Source organism: Sphaeramia orbicularis, chromosome 4, assembly GCF_902148855.1.
Source record: "Sphaeramia orbicularis chromosome 4, fSphaOr1.1, whole genome shotgun sequence".
In the NCBI taxonomy this organism is placed as follows: domain Eukaryota; kingdom Metazoa; phylum Chordata; class Actinopteri; order Kurtiformes; family Apogonidae; genus Sphaeramia; species Sphaeramia orbicularis.
The window spans coordinates 3475809-3495768 of record NC_043960.1 but is presented as its reverse complement, the minus strand read 5'-3'; the positions used below and the strand labels follow the sequence as shown (position 1 = coordinate 3495768).

Sequence of the window (19960 nt, the reverse complement as noted above, 5' to 3'; positions counted from 1 at the left end):
CAGTTAATATGTCCCACTCAGCTCTTTGAAATGTTTATCTTTCTGTTCTTGAGCCAAATATAGCAAAGTCTGAAGTCTGCTGAAGCACTCATTCCATCTCTGAGTGTATACAGAACATGACAGGGCCAATAAAACAGTCCATAAAACATTTTCCATCCTCACAGTGTGGCGTCGGATGGGCTGGAAACGGTTACCTCTGTGGGCCTGACATCGACATCGACGGCTTCCCTGATGAGAAACTGGAGTGTCCTGAGAGTAACTGCAACAAGGTGAGTCCACAACAACCTTAAACGAATGGACACAAACACTAAGGTGTCATCGGCGTAGAATGAGTCACACAGATATGGTTTATACAGTCGCGGAAAAAATTATTAGACCACCCCTTGTTCCCTTCAATTTCTTCATCAAAAACAATGGTTATGCAATCAAGTACTAACTCCTGTGTGTCATGTGACTAAAACAGACAGAAAAGAAAGAAACTGAAAGAACTGAAGTGATTTTGGTTTTTATCAAGAAAACATGGAAATGGATAGATATCAGCTCTGAAATTAAACTACTGTGAGCTATTTTTGTTGGTGTCATTATATTTGTCCAAACAAATGGACCTTTAGTTGTACCAGGCATTAAAATGAACACGAAACTGAAGAAAACAAGGGGTGGTCTAATATTTTTTTCCGTGACTGTAAATCTGATAATGGACTATGAAACCAGGGTTTTTCGAATATTGCATTACTGAAGTATAGCTGAGTTCTCCCAGTTATTGTCTTTTTATGGTCATGTAAACAGACTCATTACATTCAGTTTTAATTCACACAGTCCGTGCGTTTCCATGACAACTTTTATTCCTGGTTTAATCTGAATAAACGTTAGATCCTGTTTCAGATGCCCATGTAAACACCTTATTCCAGTTGAAAAAGAATAGTTCGGAATAAATTTAAACCCGATTAAAGTCACTGGTTTAATCCCCTTTTAATTCTGAACTAAATTCTTCCTGGACATGTAAACCCTTTGTTCCGTTTGGACTTTATTCCTTCCATTCTGCACATGCTCAGTGTCTTGTCCTGTGGCGATGACGCACACATTCTGCGCTGGTGGAAGAATATGCACTGCAGTCTAGTCTTCCCAAAGCGTTCCAGTGGGCTATTCTGATGGGATCTACCAGCCTGGAAAACCCTGAAGGAACAGTTCAACACCTGTTTTTATTAATTCATTTGTCATGAACTAATGAGTTCAATAAGTGGGCTAAACAGTTTGAACTGCAGAGCACCGATTGACTTGTTCTCGCAGCCCCTCCATTAGCTTAGCTTAGCTTAGCATAATGGCTTCATTCCTCTGGTCAGATGTAGCCAGGCTTTCATGGGTGATCCGTAGTATTTTATGAGTGATTTTGGTAAATTCAGTTCTCCCTAATCATTCCTTTAGTCCGCTGGGGTCAATATGATCACAAACTGAGGCTCAAATCATGGTCATGGAGTGCAGGAAGTCGCAGACCTAAAGAAATAATTAGGGAGAATCGGATTTCACAAAATTGCTTACAAAAGACGACAAATCACCTTTAAAATCTGACTACGTGTGACCATGGAAATGCAGTGACTATGCTAAGCTAAGCTAACAGAAGGGCTAAGCTAAGCTAACAGAAGGGCTGCGAGAACCGAATAAACATTTCTCATGTAAACCTTTCTTCAGGTTTAACATTTCCATGGAAACAGAAGAGAAAATACTTTAGTTCCGAATTAATTTCTTCTGGAAAAATAAATCGGATTTATAAAACGTCACGTAACCGTACCCATTGTCCCAACATTTTTAGGAATTGGGGTTTTACATTCTGTACCTACATTTGTTCATGACCTCCATGATTATAATGGGTCCACTCCAGACCTGAGTTAGGGTTTAGGTGAGGGTTAATGTTCATGCATGTTATTAGACAGCATATGAAACAGAACATCCACCGGTTTCTATATTTAACATGTGACTGAACCCTATTCTAAACCCCATCAGTTTAAACATGGCTCTAATTTAACCTGGATCTAATGGTGGATATTATGGGCTTCAACTGTCCTCCTGTAGGATAACTGTCTGACTGTTCCAAACTCTGGTCAAGAAGACGCCGACAACGACGGCATCGGAGACGCCTGTGACGAAGATGCAGACGGAGACGGGATCCTGAACACACAGGTACAACAGAGAAGAAACATAAAGAACAGGGGTGTCAAACATGTGGTCCACGGGCCAAAACCGGCCCACCAAAGGTTCTGATCCAGTCACAAAGAACTAAAATTACATTGAAGCTGTTAACAGTCACAGATGTCGAAGGCATTTTAGTTCAGGTTCCACATATAACAGCATAATAACCTGTAAATAGTAACGACAAATTTTCTTCTTGGTTTAATGTGAAAAAAATTATATTACATTATGCCTATAAATCCTATCCTATCCTTCTTCTATTTTTACCTCCGCCAAGGAGGTTATGTTTTTGCCAGGGTTTGTTTGTTTGTTTGTCTGTTTGTTTGTTTGTTTGTCTGTCGGTTAGTGTGCAACATAACTCAAAAAGTTATGGACAGATTTGGATGAAATTTTCAGGGTTTGTTGGAAATGGGATAAGGAAGAAATTATTAAATTTTGGTGGTGATTGGGGGTGGGGGGGCCCACGGGGGGGGCCACTGATCAGACTTGGCGGAGGTCTGCGCTCTCCGAGTGCTTCTAGTTTATTCTTTTTTTATCACTTCTTACCTTGTGTCTCTAATGGTGGTTGTCTGTTGGGATGGGTCAGTGTTTTGTTTTTACTGCTGTCATAACCAAATAATTTCCTGCAAAAGATCAATAAAGTATCTATCTATCTATCTATCTATCTATCTATCTGCAACTCCAAATTTTTCTGTTCTAGAGCAAAAAAAAGACATTAACTCATGAAAATATTTACATTAACAAACTATTCTTTTACAATAAAATGTGAATAACCTGAACAAATCTAAACAACCTGAAATATTTAAAGAAAATTAATTGCAATTTTCACAATAAAAAGAAATATTTTTTTCAGGTTATTCACATCCTTTTTGTTTGCATAGTTTGTAAATGTAAACATTTTCAGGAATTAATGTAATTACTGTAAAACGAAGAGAAAATTTTGGAATTGTCATTATTTATCCTCCTGAGAACCAGGAAAGTAAATGTTTTTGCTTTTTTTTTTTTTTACATTAAAGAATTGTCTTGATTGGAAAACGCACAATGCACCAGTTTTCAGAAATAATATATATATTTTTTTTTATGGAATGTCCTTTGCAGTGGACCTGATTTTTTTTCTACGTGAAGCTGTGAAACTCTTGTCCCCTACAGAGGACACAAATGCATTGCTGGGTCTCAGGAGGACAGAGGTTATTACCTCCGCCAAGGAGGTTATGTTTTTGCCAGGGTTTGTTTGTTTGTTTGTCTGTTTGTTTGTTTGTTTGTTTGTCTGTCCGTTAGTGTGCAACATAACTCAAAAAGTTATGGACAGATTTGGATGAAATTTTCAGGGTTTGTTGGAAATGGGATAAGGAAGAAATGATTAAATTTTGGTGGTGATCGGGGGTGGGGGGGCCCACGGGGGGGGCCACTGATCAGCCTTGGCGGAGGTCTGCACTCTCCGAGTGTTTCTAGTTATGTTATGTTATGGTTTTACTGGTCCGGCCCACCTGAGATCACATTGGACTGTATGTGGAACCTGAAATAAAGGGACTTTGACACCTCTGATAAAGACGACGTGGACGACTGGAAACCACATGTACCGTCTGATTCTCGAGTAGCTGGACGTCTGTTTTCCAGGATAACTGTGTGCTGGTTCCCAACGTGGACCAGAGGAACATCGATGAAGACGACTTCGGTGACGCCTGCGACAACTGCAAAGCCATCAAAAACAACGACCAGAAGGACACAGACGTGGACAAATTTGGAGACGAATGTGACGAAGACATTGATGGGGACGGTTGGTGATAATGTTTTTAGTGATATAATCCTTCTCAAAGTTGACTGAAACTAAACAGAAATCTGTAAAAACCTTCACCGTTGCTTGTGTTTGTCCCAGGAATCCCCAATCATCTGGATAACTGTAAACGTGTCCCCAACAAGGACCAGATTGACCGAGATGGAGACAAAGTGGGAGACGCTTGTGACAGCTGTCCTTATGTTCCCAACCCTGACCAGGTCTGAAACCGCATACCAAATCTACAGAAGACATGTTGACATGGAAACCAGGAGGTTGAGCCATTAACAGAAAGTATAAACTGGTTTAAGATCAGACTGAAAATCATCACCATAACATGGACAGAGAGGTGGAAATCTGTGTGATCATATGACGATCACCATAAAGATTATTATATGATTGTGTTTTGAAAGAAATGGAAACACACTTCAACTTGAATCCAACTAATTATTAACAAACATGTCAAAACTCTGGAAATATATTTCTGCATGAATACACAGAAATTAAGTACACCCGAATTGATATAAATGAAAAATATATGACTTTTTCTGTGCAGTAATAGCGGTAAAAAATAACATCCAATCAGAATTAAAACCTCATGTTCCCCCCCAAAAAAGAACAAAACTAACAACAAAAAGTGCTAAAATAATGACTACAATGTGCAAAATAATGGACAGAAAAACATAATGATCACAAAGATTTACAAAATTATTATCAAAAAATATAAAATAATGAACAAACTAGACAAAATAATTAACAAAATGTGAAAAATTATGCAAAATAGTGAAGAAAATGAACCAAATAGTCCTCAAAATTACAACATAACATTGAAAATAATGAACAAAACATACAAAATAATGTATAAAATAATTAAGAAATAACAAAATGTGCAAATTAATGCAGAATAGTGAAGAAAATGAACCAAATAGTCATGAAAATTACAACATAACATTGAAAATAATAGACAAAACATTAGAAATAATGGGGAAAAGAACACCCTTATTAAGAAATTTAACCAAAATTTAAAATAATGAACAAAATAACAGAATTACAAAAATTAACAAAATGATCAAAAAATAGATAACAATGAATAAAAAATCCATAGTAATGAACAAAATGTCCAATATAGTGAACAAAATCAACATAAGAATGAACAAAATTATCAACAAAAATTTTAAAATAATGAACAATTTAAAAAATTAATAAAATCATAAAAAGTGAACAAAATAATTGACAAATGAGCAAAAATGATCAATAAAATAATGAACAAAGTAATTTGAAAAAAGTACAATAGTCAACAAAATAATGAAAACACAACTGAACATGAAAACAAAAAAATATGTCATAAAACAGGCATAAATACAAATAAACATAAATAATAAGTATAGTAAACATGTGTAGTTTAGTTCACCTCATCAGTGGTGACACCATGGACTGATCTGTAAACTGTAAAGAGATCGTCATGTAACTTCATCCCACCTTCGTCTTCCTCAGTTGGACGTGGACAACGACCTGATTGGAGACCCCTGTGACACCAACAAGGACAGGTATTACCCACAAACCCTCCTGTTCTTTACTGTTCTGTCGTGTATTTGAGATGAAAGCTGCAGATGAGACCTGGCTTTGTCGTGTGCAGTGACGGTGATGGACACCAGGACTCCAGAGACAACTGTCCAGCGGTCATCAACAGCTCCCAACTGGACACCGACAAGGACGGAAAAGGAGACGAGTGTGACGACGACGACGATAACGACGGCATCCCCGACCTGCTGCCTCCTGGTCCCGATAACTGCCGCCTGATCCCCAACCCGCTGCAGGAGGACTCCGATGGTAAAGGGTTCAAATCAAGGAGACAAATGTGGTGGTGTAAAAAAAATACAGGTTTACTGGTTCTTAAAGCTGATATAATGATGAGTTAGGAAATAGATTGGTAATTGGCCAGTATCACCTCACCTCCAAAGATTTAGCCATGAAACCATAAAGACCCAGAGCTACTTTAGTGGCAATTACAAAAATGAATTGTTCTCTCTATTTAAACTCTCTTATGTGTTTTGTCACCATTTATTATAATATTATCCTCTGTAATTTAAGTGAAAATCAGGTCTTTTCCTGTATTTAATTCATTGATCATGTAGATGTTCATAAAAGCTCAGATTAAAGTTGAAGGTTATATCAAAAAGAGAGAAAACTGAAGAAAAAGTGACTTCTTCAGCAAAAAATATCATTAACATAAACACAAATGAACATATCCTGAACATAAACCAAGTGTTTCCATCCACTGTCACTGATCCAACTCTATGTTTTTACTGGTGAATCAGTGAGTCCATTGACATGACCATTAAAATCCAATAACTGGGAGATAACTGGGACGTGCACTTCAGAAATGCAAAAATAGAAAAACCCTGGTTTACATGTTTCAGTCCATTATTCGATTTCTTTCGAGATAAAGCTAAAGACGTTCATTTTGTCTTCTGTTTATGTAATTATACTTCTCTTTTTTCTTTTGTTCAGACAAGATTTAGTTTTTTTAGATGTTACCAGCTTGACAGTTTCGACTGTGACTCCTGTCTTTCTCAGAAGCGTCATCCAACGTGCTGCTCATAACATCTGAAACAAACAAACTCAAATGTTGGATCAAGGAGGCAATAGAGATCAGGAAGCGGGTGAGCGGCACCATCAACGAGGGTGCGTACACCCTCTGTCACACCTGGGATTCCCTCCTCCTGAGACCATCCAAGGCGGAGGAGGCACGGTCGGCTCGACGGGCTCTGATTGGTCCGTCGAGCCGACCAGCTGATTAATGACAATTCAGCTGCACGTCGGATGACGCTTCTGAGGAAGACTGGAGTCACAGTCGAAACTGTCAAGCAGGTAACATCTAAAAAAACTATACCTTGTCTGAACAAAAGAAAAAAGAGAAGTATGATTTCTTTTGAGGTATGTACATGCGTTACAACATAAGACGTACACTTCCTGTCATTTTCAAAACGTCTTGTCTTGAGACTATGGCAACGCCTATAGTGTCAGGGTTAGCTGTCCTAATGTGGGAGGAGCTAATAAGACTACAAAGTAGGTCACATGTTGCTGCTATCCTTCATGTCACTTCATTGTTTGTTCACCTTTTCCTTTAGGCTCACATTGTCGCTGCAAAACTTCCATTTATATAGATTTTTTTTTTTTTTTACACATGCACAGCTGTAAAAAAAATGAAAGAAATCAGATTAACCTGTAAAACATCGGAATATTGGGGACAAATCTAGGTGTTTTAATTCGATTTCTCATAATCAGATTACTGCTATTATCGGATAAAGACGATCAGATTACCCTGTTTACATGTTCTCTTCAATAATCTGATAACTCCAGAAACTGGAGAATGATCAGAGTATTGGTGTGAATGTAAATGGGCTCAGTGTTGTAGAAGATGACGGTGTTTCCACGGTAACTACGGAGCCTCTGGACATCTAAATGGCTCCTATCTGATGACCATGAAAAAATGACAAACTGTATTTTACACCAATTATTTACATGTTTTGATAAACTTAGTGGATCAACAGGTATCAAATATTTTCCATCAGTAGATAAATTTGGTGAGAAGAGAGAAAAATCCATTTGGAAACTGACACAAAGGTCACACTGGGCCCTTAAAGGGTTAATAAAGCACAAATACATGACAAATCTAAAAGTTCAGGAACATTCTACCATTAACTCACACACAGTACATAAACCAAATCTAAAGGAATCACTCTACGACAATGACGCCTTAGTGTTTGTGCCAGTTAATTTAAACTCATGATCCACCGCTGAACGTCAACAGAAGGTTCACCTCCATCTGTCTCCTCAGGTGACGGAGTCGGAAACGTTTGCGAGACAGACTTTGACAACGACACCATCATTGACATCATCGACGCTTGTCCAGAAAACGCCGAGGTGACGCTCACTGACTTCAGGGAGTATCAAACTGTGGTTCTGGACCCAGAGGGGGACGCGCAGATCGACCCTAACTGGGTGGTTCTCAACCAGGTCCGGTCTACAGTTCCTCGTTCAAGATCCTCAAAGTGCTTCAGATGTTTTTTTTTCTGATTTGATTGAATTCTTTTCTTTAGGGAAGAGAGATCGTTCAGACTATGAACAGTGATCCTGGTCTGGCTGTTGGTAAGAACAAATCTGTGTTTATTTAGATGTTCTCGACCGAAAAACTACAGATCCAACCAAACGTACAAACCTCCTATTTAGAACCAGAATCCAGTTAGTTTTTAGTATGAATGGATCATCTGCTGCGTCATTTGTCAGACATTACTTCTCCCAATAAACAACTTAATTGATTTTTTATCCATATTGTACACGGTCATTACTTGTTTGATAACTGTAAACAAAATTAGCAAAATTACAACATAAAGTGGAAATAAAGAACAAAACATACAAAATAATTTTGAAAAAGAACACCCTTATTACAAAATTTTACCAACATTTTCATCAACAAGTTTAAAATAATGAACAAAATGTGCAAAAAAAAAAAAAATGGACAAAATGACAATTACAAAAATTTACAAAATTATCAAAAAATAGAAAATAATGAATAAATCATGCATAGTCATGAACAAAATGTCCAAAATAGTGAAAATTAATGTAAGAATTGACAAAATTATCGACAAAAATCTGCAAATAATGAACATGCAATCTAAAAAATGAATAAAATAATAAAAAGTGAACAAAATAACTGACAAATGAACAATATGATTAACAAAATAATGAAAGTAATAAAAAAAATTGATACAACTGAACATGAAAACAAGAAAATATGTTGTAAAACATGCATAAATATAAATAAACAAAGAATAAGTATAGTAAACATGTATAGTTTATGTATCCTCAGCAGTGGTGAAACCATAGATAGATAGATAGATAGATGTGTGTTTTTTCTGTTTGGCTGCTAATGCATCGTGTGTGCTTCATTCTTCAGGTTACACAGCGTTCAGCGGTGTGGATTTTGAAGGGACGTTTCATGTGAACACGGTCACAGATGATGACTATGCAGGGTTTATCTTCGGCTACCAGGACAGCTCCAGTTTCTACGTGGTGATGTGGAAGCAGGTGGAGCAGATCTACTGGCAGGCAAACCCCTTCAGAGCCGTGGCAGAACCAGGGATCCAACTGAAGGTCAACGGAGGAGATACCCACCTAACATCTATCTATCTATCTATCTATCTATCTATCTATCTATCTATCTATCTATCTATCTATCTATCTATCTATCTATCTATCTATCTATCTATCTATCTATCTATCTATCTATCTATCTATCTATCTATCTATCTATCTAAATAATGACAACTCCAAAATTAAATTTTAAAATTTTTCATCGCTGCCCAGCACTAGTTTAAATACTCACTCCTGTCCTTAAACTTCAAGCCAGAACTATGAACAACATAGGCCGATACCAAATTAGAACGTTTCATCCAACAGTCACATCCATAAGGAGGTGTTAAAGACCCGTACAGACACACAACCTCCAGACATTTCCTTTGTGTTTTTGTTCCAAGGCCGTTAAGTCAGACACAGGTCCTGGTGAGAACCTGCGGAACGCCCTGTGGCACACCGGAGACACCCCCGACCACGTCAAACTCCTGTGGAAAGATGCACGCAACGTGGGCTGGAAGGACAAGACGTCGTACCGCTGGTTCCTCCAGCACCGACCGGCCGACGGGTACATCAGGTACATGACGCATTTCACCAAAACACTAACACGTCCTGGTCTGGATCTAAACACAGTCTGGTCTGGATCTAAACACAGTCTGGTCTGGATCTAAACACACTCTGGTCTGGATCTAAACACAGTCTGGTCTGGATCTAAACACACTCTGGTCTGGATCTAAACACACCCTGGTCTGGATCTAAACACAGTCTGGTCTGGATCTAAACACAGTCTGGTCTGGATCTAAACACACTCTGGTCTGGATCTAAACACAGTCTGGTCTGGATCTAAACACACTCTGGTCTGGATCTAAACACACCCTGGTCTGGATCTAAACACAGTCTGGTCTGGATCTGAACACACTCTGGTCTGGATCTGAACACACTCTGGTCTGGATCTAAACACACTCTGGTCTGGATCTGAACACACTCTGGTCTGGATCTAAACACACCCTGGTCTGGATCTAAACACACTCTGGTCTGGATCTGAACACACTCTGGTCTGGATCTAAACACACCCTGGTCTGGATCTAAACACACTCTGGTCTGGATCTGAACACACTCTGGTCTGGATCTGAACACACTCTGGTCTGGATCTAAACACACTCTGGTCTGGATCTAAACACACTCTGGTCTGGATCTAAACACACTCTGGATCTGAACACACTCTGGTCTGGATCTAAACACAGTCTGGTCTGGATCTAAACACACTCTGGTCTGGATCTAAACACAGTCTGGTCTGGATCTAAACACACTCTGGTCTGGATCTAAACACACTCTGGTCTGGATCTAAACACACTCTGGTCTCAGACTCAGACGACTGATGTCTCATTTAAGGTGAATGTTCACTCGTCACTACTGTGTCACAGTGGGGTTAGAATTATTCAGGATGCGGGTGGTTAAACGATGGAAAATAATTCAAGACACTGTATCTAAAATGCATTATATATTGTTTTTTCTTTCTTGAATAAAATAAATATTTAAATAAAAAGAAGAAGAAGAAGAAGAATTATTTACAAAGTTGTAAATCAGGGGGGTCCGTGAACCAAACCCAGACTGCCAAAGGGTCCAATCAGGCCCATGGGATGAATTAATGAAATGCAAAAATTAGACTGAAGATCTTAACAATCAAGGGTGACAAACTTATTTTAGTTCATACAGACCAATTAGTAAAATACTATCACAATATCCTTGAAATAATGACAACTCCAAATTTTCTCTTTGTTTTAGTGTAAAAAAGTAAAATTACATGAAGATGTTGAATTATCCTTTCACAAAATTGTGAATAACCTCAGATTTATTAAGAAAATTTTGTGTAATTTTACCAACATTCTGTTGGTAAATGTTTGTGATCTGACAGCTGTAGTGTACATGTGTAAACTATAAACTGAGGCATGATATCGTTAAACTTGCTCTTATTTTTCTTAAGAAATTTCAGGTTATTCAGGTTGAGTGTTTTGTGAAAGGACAGATTGTAAACGCAAACATTTTCATAATGAATTTTTACTATTTTCACCCTAAAATATCAGAAGTTTGGAGCCATATTACTATTTTACTGGTTCATTCCACTTTAGATCATGTTGGATTGTATTTGGCCCCTGAAATTAAATGAGTTTGACTTCCCTGTTGTAAATACAAAGCATGACAAAAAACACATACAGTACACAACATGAAGTTCGAAAACACATGAGGTTAGCAGCAAAAAACTGCTCATGCAGATGCTTTTCTCATATAAATAAGAATCATCAAACTGAAAACACTAATATTTAAATCTGCGCCTCTACTTTTGTTCTAGATATATTTGCTATTGCATTTAAATTGTTTTTGTAGAATTCTGTCTTTGGTTTTTCCTCCGTTATGAGCTGATACTGATCTGATGAACTCACATTGAATATTCAGTCTGTTGTTTAAACTGGAGGCTTTAACTGTTGTTCATACATTTATGGTTCATTGTATTGTATCCTGGATTTCTACGTCTTTTTTCTTTGAGAAAAATAGAATTAAGGTACAGTCATCTTTGAAGACATCAGCACTGAACAGTTTGAAGGCACAGTCATCAAAGTTATTCCTAAGGTCCCCACCAAAAACCAGAAGGACCCTCTACCAGGTCGTATCAGTGCCCAGATCGGTTTCACTTAGAAGAAATTTGATAAGAAAAAAATCCTACATAAAAAGAAAAAGTCAAAATTCATCCAAGTTTCAAGCCTAAAGAGTTTAAAATTTATAGAAATGTAGATTTACATCTCAGACATTTTCAGACGCATCAGTGACTGTTACGTTGCAATATCTCAAGAACTACTGGACAGAAACATGAGGATGATCTCAATAGATTCAGACGGCCAAAGGTCAAAGGTCAAGGCCTCTGTTACTTCATGTCAAATTTATCAAAAAAAAAAAAAAAAAGAATGAACTGATTTGATTTCGTTGCTAAAAAAATCCAAGATGAAAAAAGTCTGTCACTAATTGTAGGAGCTTGTAGTTGATAAAACGGTTTCTGATGCAGGGTCAGTGAACGCATCAGACTAAACATATAGTAGATTGTGAAACAACAGAAGTAGAGGATTCCAAACAGATAATATCCAACTGCAAATGAACAAACTCCTCTGAGTGTTTTGTGGATAAAATGTGAACAGAGCAGCACTGACCTCCTTCCCGTGTCCGTTTCCAGGGTGCGTTTCTACGAGGGCCCTCAGATGGTCGCCGACACCGGGGTCATCATCGACGCCACGATGAGAGGAGGTCGACTGGGCGTGTTCTGCTTCTCACAGGAAAACATCATCTGGGCCAATCTGCGATACCGCTGCAACGGTACGACGACACAAACAAACACACACAGGGTTCAGTACACGTTATTACACACCTGGAAATACTGGGGTTTAGGCTGATTATTATTATCTAGTAATTAGTGCTGGGCAGCAATTAAAATTGTTTAATTGCAATTAATCGCGTGGATTTCTGCAATTAATTGCATAGTTATATTGGGGGGGGTGTGGCATCAACAGCGTGTATTTCCTGTCAGTAATATTTCAGACTGCAGTACTCTGGTGATTAAAATAATTGCACATGTCAGTGCTTCCAAACACCTGTGTCCCCCCCCCACCATCTGAAGACATTTCAAATGAAAATGTCCATGGAACAGACCGCTACTGTTACACATGTTTATGTCCACACATGTTTATTTACACTTGTGAGTGATTGACAGGAGTCTTAGTCCCACTAATCAGTACTAATACTAATAAGCCCAATAATATGTGATGTTCAGTTGTTCAAAGTAAACAAAGGGGGCCCTCTAGTGGTGGGAATAAGTTGCACTAACGTATGTTTTGTCCTTGCGGTATTCCCGTAGTCAGTTCAGACATAAGAAGGAACTAACAGACACGTTTCTTTCACTCTGTTTGTATGGCCCCAAAAACGTTTGTCTGTGAGTATTTTCTGTTCAGTTGTTGTCAGAATGAATAGTATCAAATATCTCTGATGTGAACCTTCGTTGCTGGATAAAAAGACGTAAATTTTAAATTAATCTGTAAATGCTAATCGTTAGCATGTCTATGGATTTTCCCATTCAAGTTAGCATCAAGCTAATCACATCATAAATAAGTAAAGGTTAGTTCAAAGGCTGGCATATTAGACCTAAACACAACCAATGATTTTACATAAACTTAACATGAGCCTGCATAAAGAATTAGCAACCCATCTGCGACTGCTAGCATAAACGAATTAGCTTAAACATGTTAATAACACATTGTAATAAACACATCCAAAATAACATCATAAACATGTTTCTAACGGCACGTTTGCATGTGAAATTATTTAGCAAACAACAGAATGACTGACATACAGGCGTTGAACTGCAGGAGTCACACAAAGTTTTATTCAGCATTACTTGTACAGTTCGCTGGTTTTCTCCTCTCAGCTACACCAGCAACGGCGATTGGTTCTAGTGTGTGTGGAGCACCAAAATAAAAGCATGAGTTTCAAAATAAGAGTCCATATGTATAAATGAACTAAGACTTGTTTGAAAGGCAGAACAATAATAAAACGGCATTAACGGGAGATTTAAAAAATGTCGGCGTTATTTAATGAATGCGTTAACGCGGTAATAACGCATTAACTTGCCCAGCCCTACTAATAACTAAAATAGGCAATTCATTTATCAAACAACTACCCCAGTCTGATAAACATTAATTACATGTGTAAGACAGTAGGAGCCTTTCCCACCCTTACAACAGTTTACAGCAGATCAGATCATGTTATTAACTTTCTTTATTGGAAGTCATTTCACAGGTATGGCAATGTAATGTGATAAGAAGGACGTCCATTCTTTCATTTTACTTTTTTATCACTCCCACAATCCCACCCTACCCAAAGAAGACAATCCTTAATGTAAATCCAATACTGACAAGTCATCAGTACAGAATAGATACAACAACTGTCTAATTGATAAAACAAAACAAAAAAGCACAGGGGTTGGACAAAATAATGGAAACACCTTAAAAAATCAACAAAATATTATTTAATATGGTGTAGGTCCGCCTTTTGCGGCAATTACAGCCTCAATTCTCCGAGGTATTGATTCATACAACTTGTGAATTGTTTCCAAAGGAATTTTAAGCCATTCTTCAGTTAGAATACCCTCCAACTCTTTTAGAGACGATGGCGGTGGAAATCGATGTCTTACTTGAATCTCTAAAACTGACCATAAATGCTCAATAATGTTGAGGTCTGGGGACTGTGCCGGCCATACGAGATGTTCAACTTCATTAGAATGTTCCTCATGCCGTTCTTTAACAGTTCTAGCTGTATGGACTGGGGCATTATCATCTTGAGGTGAAGGTGTTTCCATTATTTTGTCCAACCCCTGTAGCTCAGTCATCACAATCAGGCAGAGATGTCAAGATTTCAATATAATTTAAAAGAGGTCTCCAGGTTTTTTCAAATGACTTTAAGGAGCCATCAGGTACGGTTACATGATGTTTTTTAAATCTGATTTTTTTTTTCCAGAAGAAATTAATCCAGAACTAAAGTATTTTCTCTTCTGTTTACATGGGAATGTTAAACCCGAATAAAGGTTTACATGAGAAACGTTTATTTGGTTCTGGTAGCCCTTCTGTTAGCTTAGCTTAGCATAGTCACTGCATTTCCACGGTCACACGTAGCCAGTTTTTTAAGGTGATTTGTCGTCTTTTGTCAGTGATTTTCTGAAATACGATTCTCTCTAATTATTTCTTAGATCTGTGACTTACTGCACTCATACAATCTGTGGACTGTTGTGTTGACAGAAGTTGGAAAATCTTTTTGTTGAAGGGATGCATGCGCTAAATTAGCTTTGCTTTAACGTTTTAGCCTTGCATTAGTTTTTATTTCCCAGATTTTCTTCCTGCAGTAAGTCACATGACCATGATTTGAGCCTCAGTTTGTGATCATATTGACCCCAGCGGACTAAAGGAATGATTAGGGAGAACTGAACTGACCAAAATCACTCCTAACATACTACAAATCACCTCTAAAAGCCTGGCTACGTCTGACCAGAGGAATGAATTAGGGACACTGAGAAAAAACACAAGTAAATAAAATCAAGGTCCAATATATATTTTTTATTATTATTCTGAGAAAAAGTTGGAATTCAGATTTTTTTTCTCAGTATAATAATAATAAAAAAAAATATGGGACTTTTTTTTTTTTTCCCGGTGGCCCTAATCCTCTTCCATACATTACAGATCAGATCTACAAATGCACAAAACATTTAATAAAAGGCAGAATATTGTTAAAATTGCACTTAATTTTCTTAAAGACATTTCAGATTATTCATTTTTTGCACTAAAACAAAGAGAAAAACTTGGAGTTGCTATTATTTATAAGTATAATGTAATATTTTTTCACGTTAAACTAAGAAGAATATATTTGGAGTCATTATTATTTATATGTTATGATGCTATTATTTTATTTGTGATCCTATTTCACATCTATAAATAATAATGATAATAATAATAATAATACATTTTATTTGGCAGCACCTTTCAAGTCACCTTACAGACAATAATACACATAAGATAAAAACATCAAACAGAATTAAAACATAACATAATTAAATGATGAAGCTGAGGCATAATATAGTTAACCCTTTCATGCATAGAGGTCACTCCAGTGGACAGCTGTTCTCCAGCTGTTCTCTTCTATATTCATGTATTTTGTTGTTTTAGTTCCATATCAGCCAAAACAGTGGACACTTATGCATCATCCTAAACACTGAAATTCAGACCATTACTGTAAATTTGCTGTTCTAGATAAACCTGATCTGCACTAACATGTTTGAGTGTAAAATAATTGCTTGTTATTGTTATTAAACTGCAATGAAAAGGTTTTTTTTTTTATTATTATTTTGCATAATATCTACATGAAGTGAGTAATAACTAGTATTAGAGTATGTTAAAATGTGACAAAACAACAGATTAGCAGCATTAAAAATGTTTTTATTTCATAGTTTTCACATAATACATCAGTAAATACATGTTTCTTTGCTTCCAAAATTAAACGCATGGTGTCCACCTGAGTGGACATTTTTGGAACTGCATGAAAAATAGGTTCATAAAAAAAAAAAAAAAAAAAAAAATTCAATTGCATTCTTTTTTTCATGTATAAAGAAGAATAAAAACACTCAGGAAAAAAAATCTTGATTAAGGTTCTCATAATTCATGCACGAAAGGGTTAAAATTGCACTTATTTTTAAGTTTTTTCAGGTTACGTTCATGTCTTAACACTGACCTTGAAAAACAAATCACTACTACAGTATATAGCCAAAAGTACTGGGACACCTCTCCAAATGGCTGAATGCATGTGTTCCAGTCACTTCTATGGTCACAGATCCAGCACCGGCCGCCCGTCTTACCGTCGCGTGTAGTTTTCTAGATCCATCACTGGTGATTTCTGATGCCATTTGTGTCAATAATCGTAAAACAGCTTCCAATCAAAACAACAGAAGAAACAAAGGATGCAGTCGCTCCTTAAAACACCACTCACTCACCGTCATTGGAAAAGTTGTAATTGTTGGCTCAACTTCATCAGACGTCCACGGGACCGGACCACACTGGACCTGCTTAATTTTCACCACAGACACTCTAAGATGAATTGTCCAGCTTTTCTTGTTGGTTGCATTTGTGTGATTTACTTCCACCTCTGAAGAGACACAACATTGTTGTTTGATCTGAAGTGAAGAAAGTTTGGGATCCGTGGCTTTAACCTCCTCAGACTCAGGAAATGTCTGCAAAGTACCAGCTTTTTTTTGTTTTTATTAAATCAGTGCCTATATTGGAAACGTGATGCAACAGTTTATTCAGATGCAGTTTTTAAAATTTGTATGGGATGTCCTTTGTGGTGGACAGTTTTCTTTTTTTTTTGTATAAAGTTGTGAAACTCTTGTCCATAAATGTGGAGAGAAAACCCACAGCTGGGTCTGAGGAGGTTAATATACTGTCGTGGAAAAAATTATTAGACCATCAAAAGTCATCAAAAACAACGGTTATACAATCCAGTCCTAACTCCTGTGTGTGTCATGTGACTAAAACAGACAGAAAAGAAAACATGGAATGTCTAAAAGCACTGTTTTTGTCAGTACAATGCCATAGCTACTGATGTCAGAACTGAAGTGATTGTGTTTATTATCCAGAAAACATGTTAAATGCATAGATATCAGCTCTGAAATTAAACTACTATGAGCTATTTTTGCTGTTCTCATTATATTTGTCCAAACTAATGCACCTTTAGTTGGACCAGGCATTAAAATGAACAAGAAATTGAGGAAAACAAGGGGTGGTCTAATAATTTTTTCCACGACTATAAGCATACCAAACTGCAGCAATCAGCTCTTTGTGGATTTTGTGTGATGCCCGAGACACACACAGAGTCCGCTTCCCTTTTTTAACCTCCTCAGACCCAGGAAATGTCAGCCAAGTACCAGCTTTTTTTTTTTTTTTTTTTAATTAAATCAGTGCCTATATGGGAAACGTGATGCAACAGTTTTTTCAGATGCAGCTTTTAAATTTTTTATGGGATGTCCTTTGTGGTGGACAGTTTTCTTTCCTTTTTTTGTATAAAGTTGTGAAACTCTTGTCCATGAATGTGGACAGAAAACCCACAGCTGGGTCTGAGGAGGTTAAATGAACAAACATTCACCATAAACGGAAACAGAAAAGAGTTAAATTCATGCTTCAGATAAAAGTCAGACTGAGCTACAAACACACAACTCCCTCCACTTACTCATGAATAATGACGCTACATGACTCCATCCTGGCCTTTGTCGGTACTCTCCTTTCCTAAAGTCCTCTGTGTTTGGGCCTTTTCAGATACTCTTCCTCAGGACTTCGACACTTACAGAGCCGGCCAAGTCCGACTGGCGGTTTGAGGAAACACCACCTGCTTTTCAACGCACAACTGCTTCACACAACAAAAGAAAACCTCTGCTACGGGGTTTTATTTCTTTTTTTTTGCTTGAAAAAGCCAAATGGTGTGACGGAGTGTACTTTGAACTCCTGACAGAGAAGAGAATCAACATGTTTGACAGATACCAAAGTCTTTTCTCTTCTAGAATTTAATGTTTCTATTAAATATTGTCTCATTTTTCATGCTCTAAGGTAAGAAATATGTCAAAGATTTAACTATAACTTCTAAATAAATGTGAATTTTGATACTACAATGAGTTTCTCCTCTGCTACTGTACATAAACTATATGGACAAAAGTATTGGGACACGTTGAATTCAGGTGTTTCTTTTCTAAACGGGGGTCTGGGATACAAAACAATCATGAAAAATGTCTTAATATAGTTTTATATTGTGATACATATCATTGCATTGGTTAGTTTGGTTTAAATTGTTATCTTTGCTTCCTTCACATCTCACTTAGGAAGAAAAATGTCCCGTTAAATTTTAAGGAAATATTGATGTTTTTAAAGTATATGGGCAAAAATATTGGGACACATCATGGCTACAGCTGTAAAATGTCCTGTTCATGCTGATTTGAGATAAAAACATCAATATTTCCAATATTAGAAATTTAGAGGAAGAACATTTAAAATCATAGTCATGGATATAAAAAAAAAAAAAAAACAGTATTGCGATAAATTAAGTCAAAACCATCTCTGAGGCATATTGCAAAGATTATTTAAACCAAACTAACCAACGCAATGATATTTATCTCAATATAAAACTATATTATGACATTCATTATTGTTTTGTAGCCCAGACCCCTGTTAGAAAAGAAACCCCTGAATTCAACGTGTCCCAGTGTTTTTGTCCATATAGTGTATGAAAGTGTAAAAATGCTGTAACTGTCTAATATTTTAACGCCAAACAAGGTCAAACATTTGTAACAGACATGATTTTTGTTTAAACTCAACAGCTTTTAGTGGAAATCAACATTCTGAACATTTCACAGGCATGCACATATCCAAAATAATCTTTTAAATTTGCATTTGGAAATACAGATTACAAAATAGAAACGATAGCAAAGACAATATACAACAGGATCGAAACATCATGCATGTCCACAGCAACACGCTGCGAGGTCGGAAAATGACACCGGACAGTCTTTTCTTTTTCTTTTCTTTTTTTTTTTTTTTTTTTTAAATCAGCGTATTCTGCAAAATCAAGACTATGTGCAGAGAAAAATCTGTCTTCCACATTCAATTTAATCGACATTTTTCTTTCATCTTTATAAACAAATGGTCACAGAAGGAGAATCACATGGCAACAAAGAAATACCTACAGATCTTTTACTACGACTTACAGGACAACAGTGATATTAATGCTATTCTCACTAGAAGCTTGAAGTGGAACTCAAACCGGAGCCTTAAACACGTTTCCATGAGTTTATAGTCGTTTAGAAAAAAACCCCGTTTTATTAAAGGGACGTTTTGTTCAGACCTAAAACACTTTGCGATCGGTAAAGACTGAGCGACGATGGTTTGGAGGTTCGTTTGCATTCATTCTGGGACTGAGAACATCTTCGACCACACGGCGACGCTCAGAGATTCACTCGTCTGCCTGTTTGCGTTTAGGGGAAAAAACGCTGCCGTCCTGAAACGTAACGACTGTTAAGAGTCTCAAAGTAAACGTGTAGGTGGGTAAATAAATGAAGAAAACACACAGATCGATTCAAGGTGTTTTTATGTCCAGTTATTGGCCTCAAAAGTTGGCAAAAATGGTTTCTTCTTCGAGAAACTATCGCATTAAAACTTTGACCAGAGCTGGGTGATGGAAATTATATATCATGATATCATGATTTGACTATCGCGATATACCTCATATTGCAATAAATGT

General features: G+C 37.0%; 1 protein-coding gene across 1 annotated transcript in view; it reads left to right on the top strand.

Moving 5' to 3' along the window:
* The window catches only part of comp (cartilage oligomeric matrix protein), a 40505-nt gene extending 22170 nt beyond the window's left edge, over positions 1-18335 (top strand). Inside the window, exons 8-19 of the mRNA XM_030132017.1 lie at positions 165-269; positions 2068-2175; positions 3802-3961; positions 4061-4179; positions 5453-5505; positions 5595-5788; positions 7800-7978; positions 8062-8110; positions 8919-9115; positions 9499-9671; positions 12318-12457; positions 17989-18335. Of these exons, the coding sequence (XP_029987877.1) occupies positions 165-269; positions 2068-2175; positions 3802-3961; positions 4061-4179; positions 5453-5505; positions 5595-5788; positions 7800-7978; positions 8062-8110; positions 8919-9115; positions 9499-9671; positions 12318-12457; positions 17989-18047 (1536 nt within the window). The 3' untranslated portion in view covers positions 18048-18335. The remainder of the gene's footprint in view (positions 1-164; positions 270-2067; positions 2176-3801; positions 3962-4060; positions 4180-5452; positions 5506-5594; positions 5789-7799; positions 7979-8061; positions 8111-8918; positions 9116-9498; positions 9672-12317; positions 12458-17988) is intronic.
* Positions 18336-19960: the final 1625 nt, after the last annotated feature.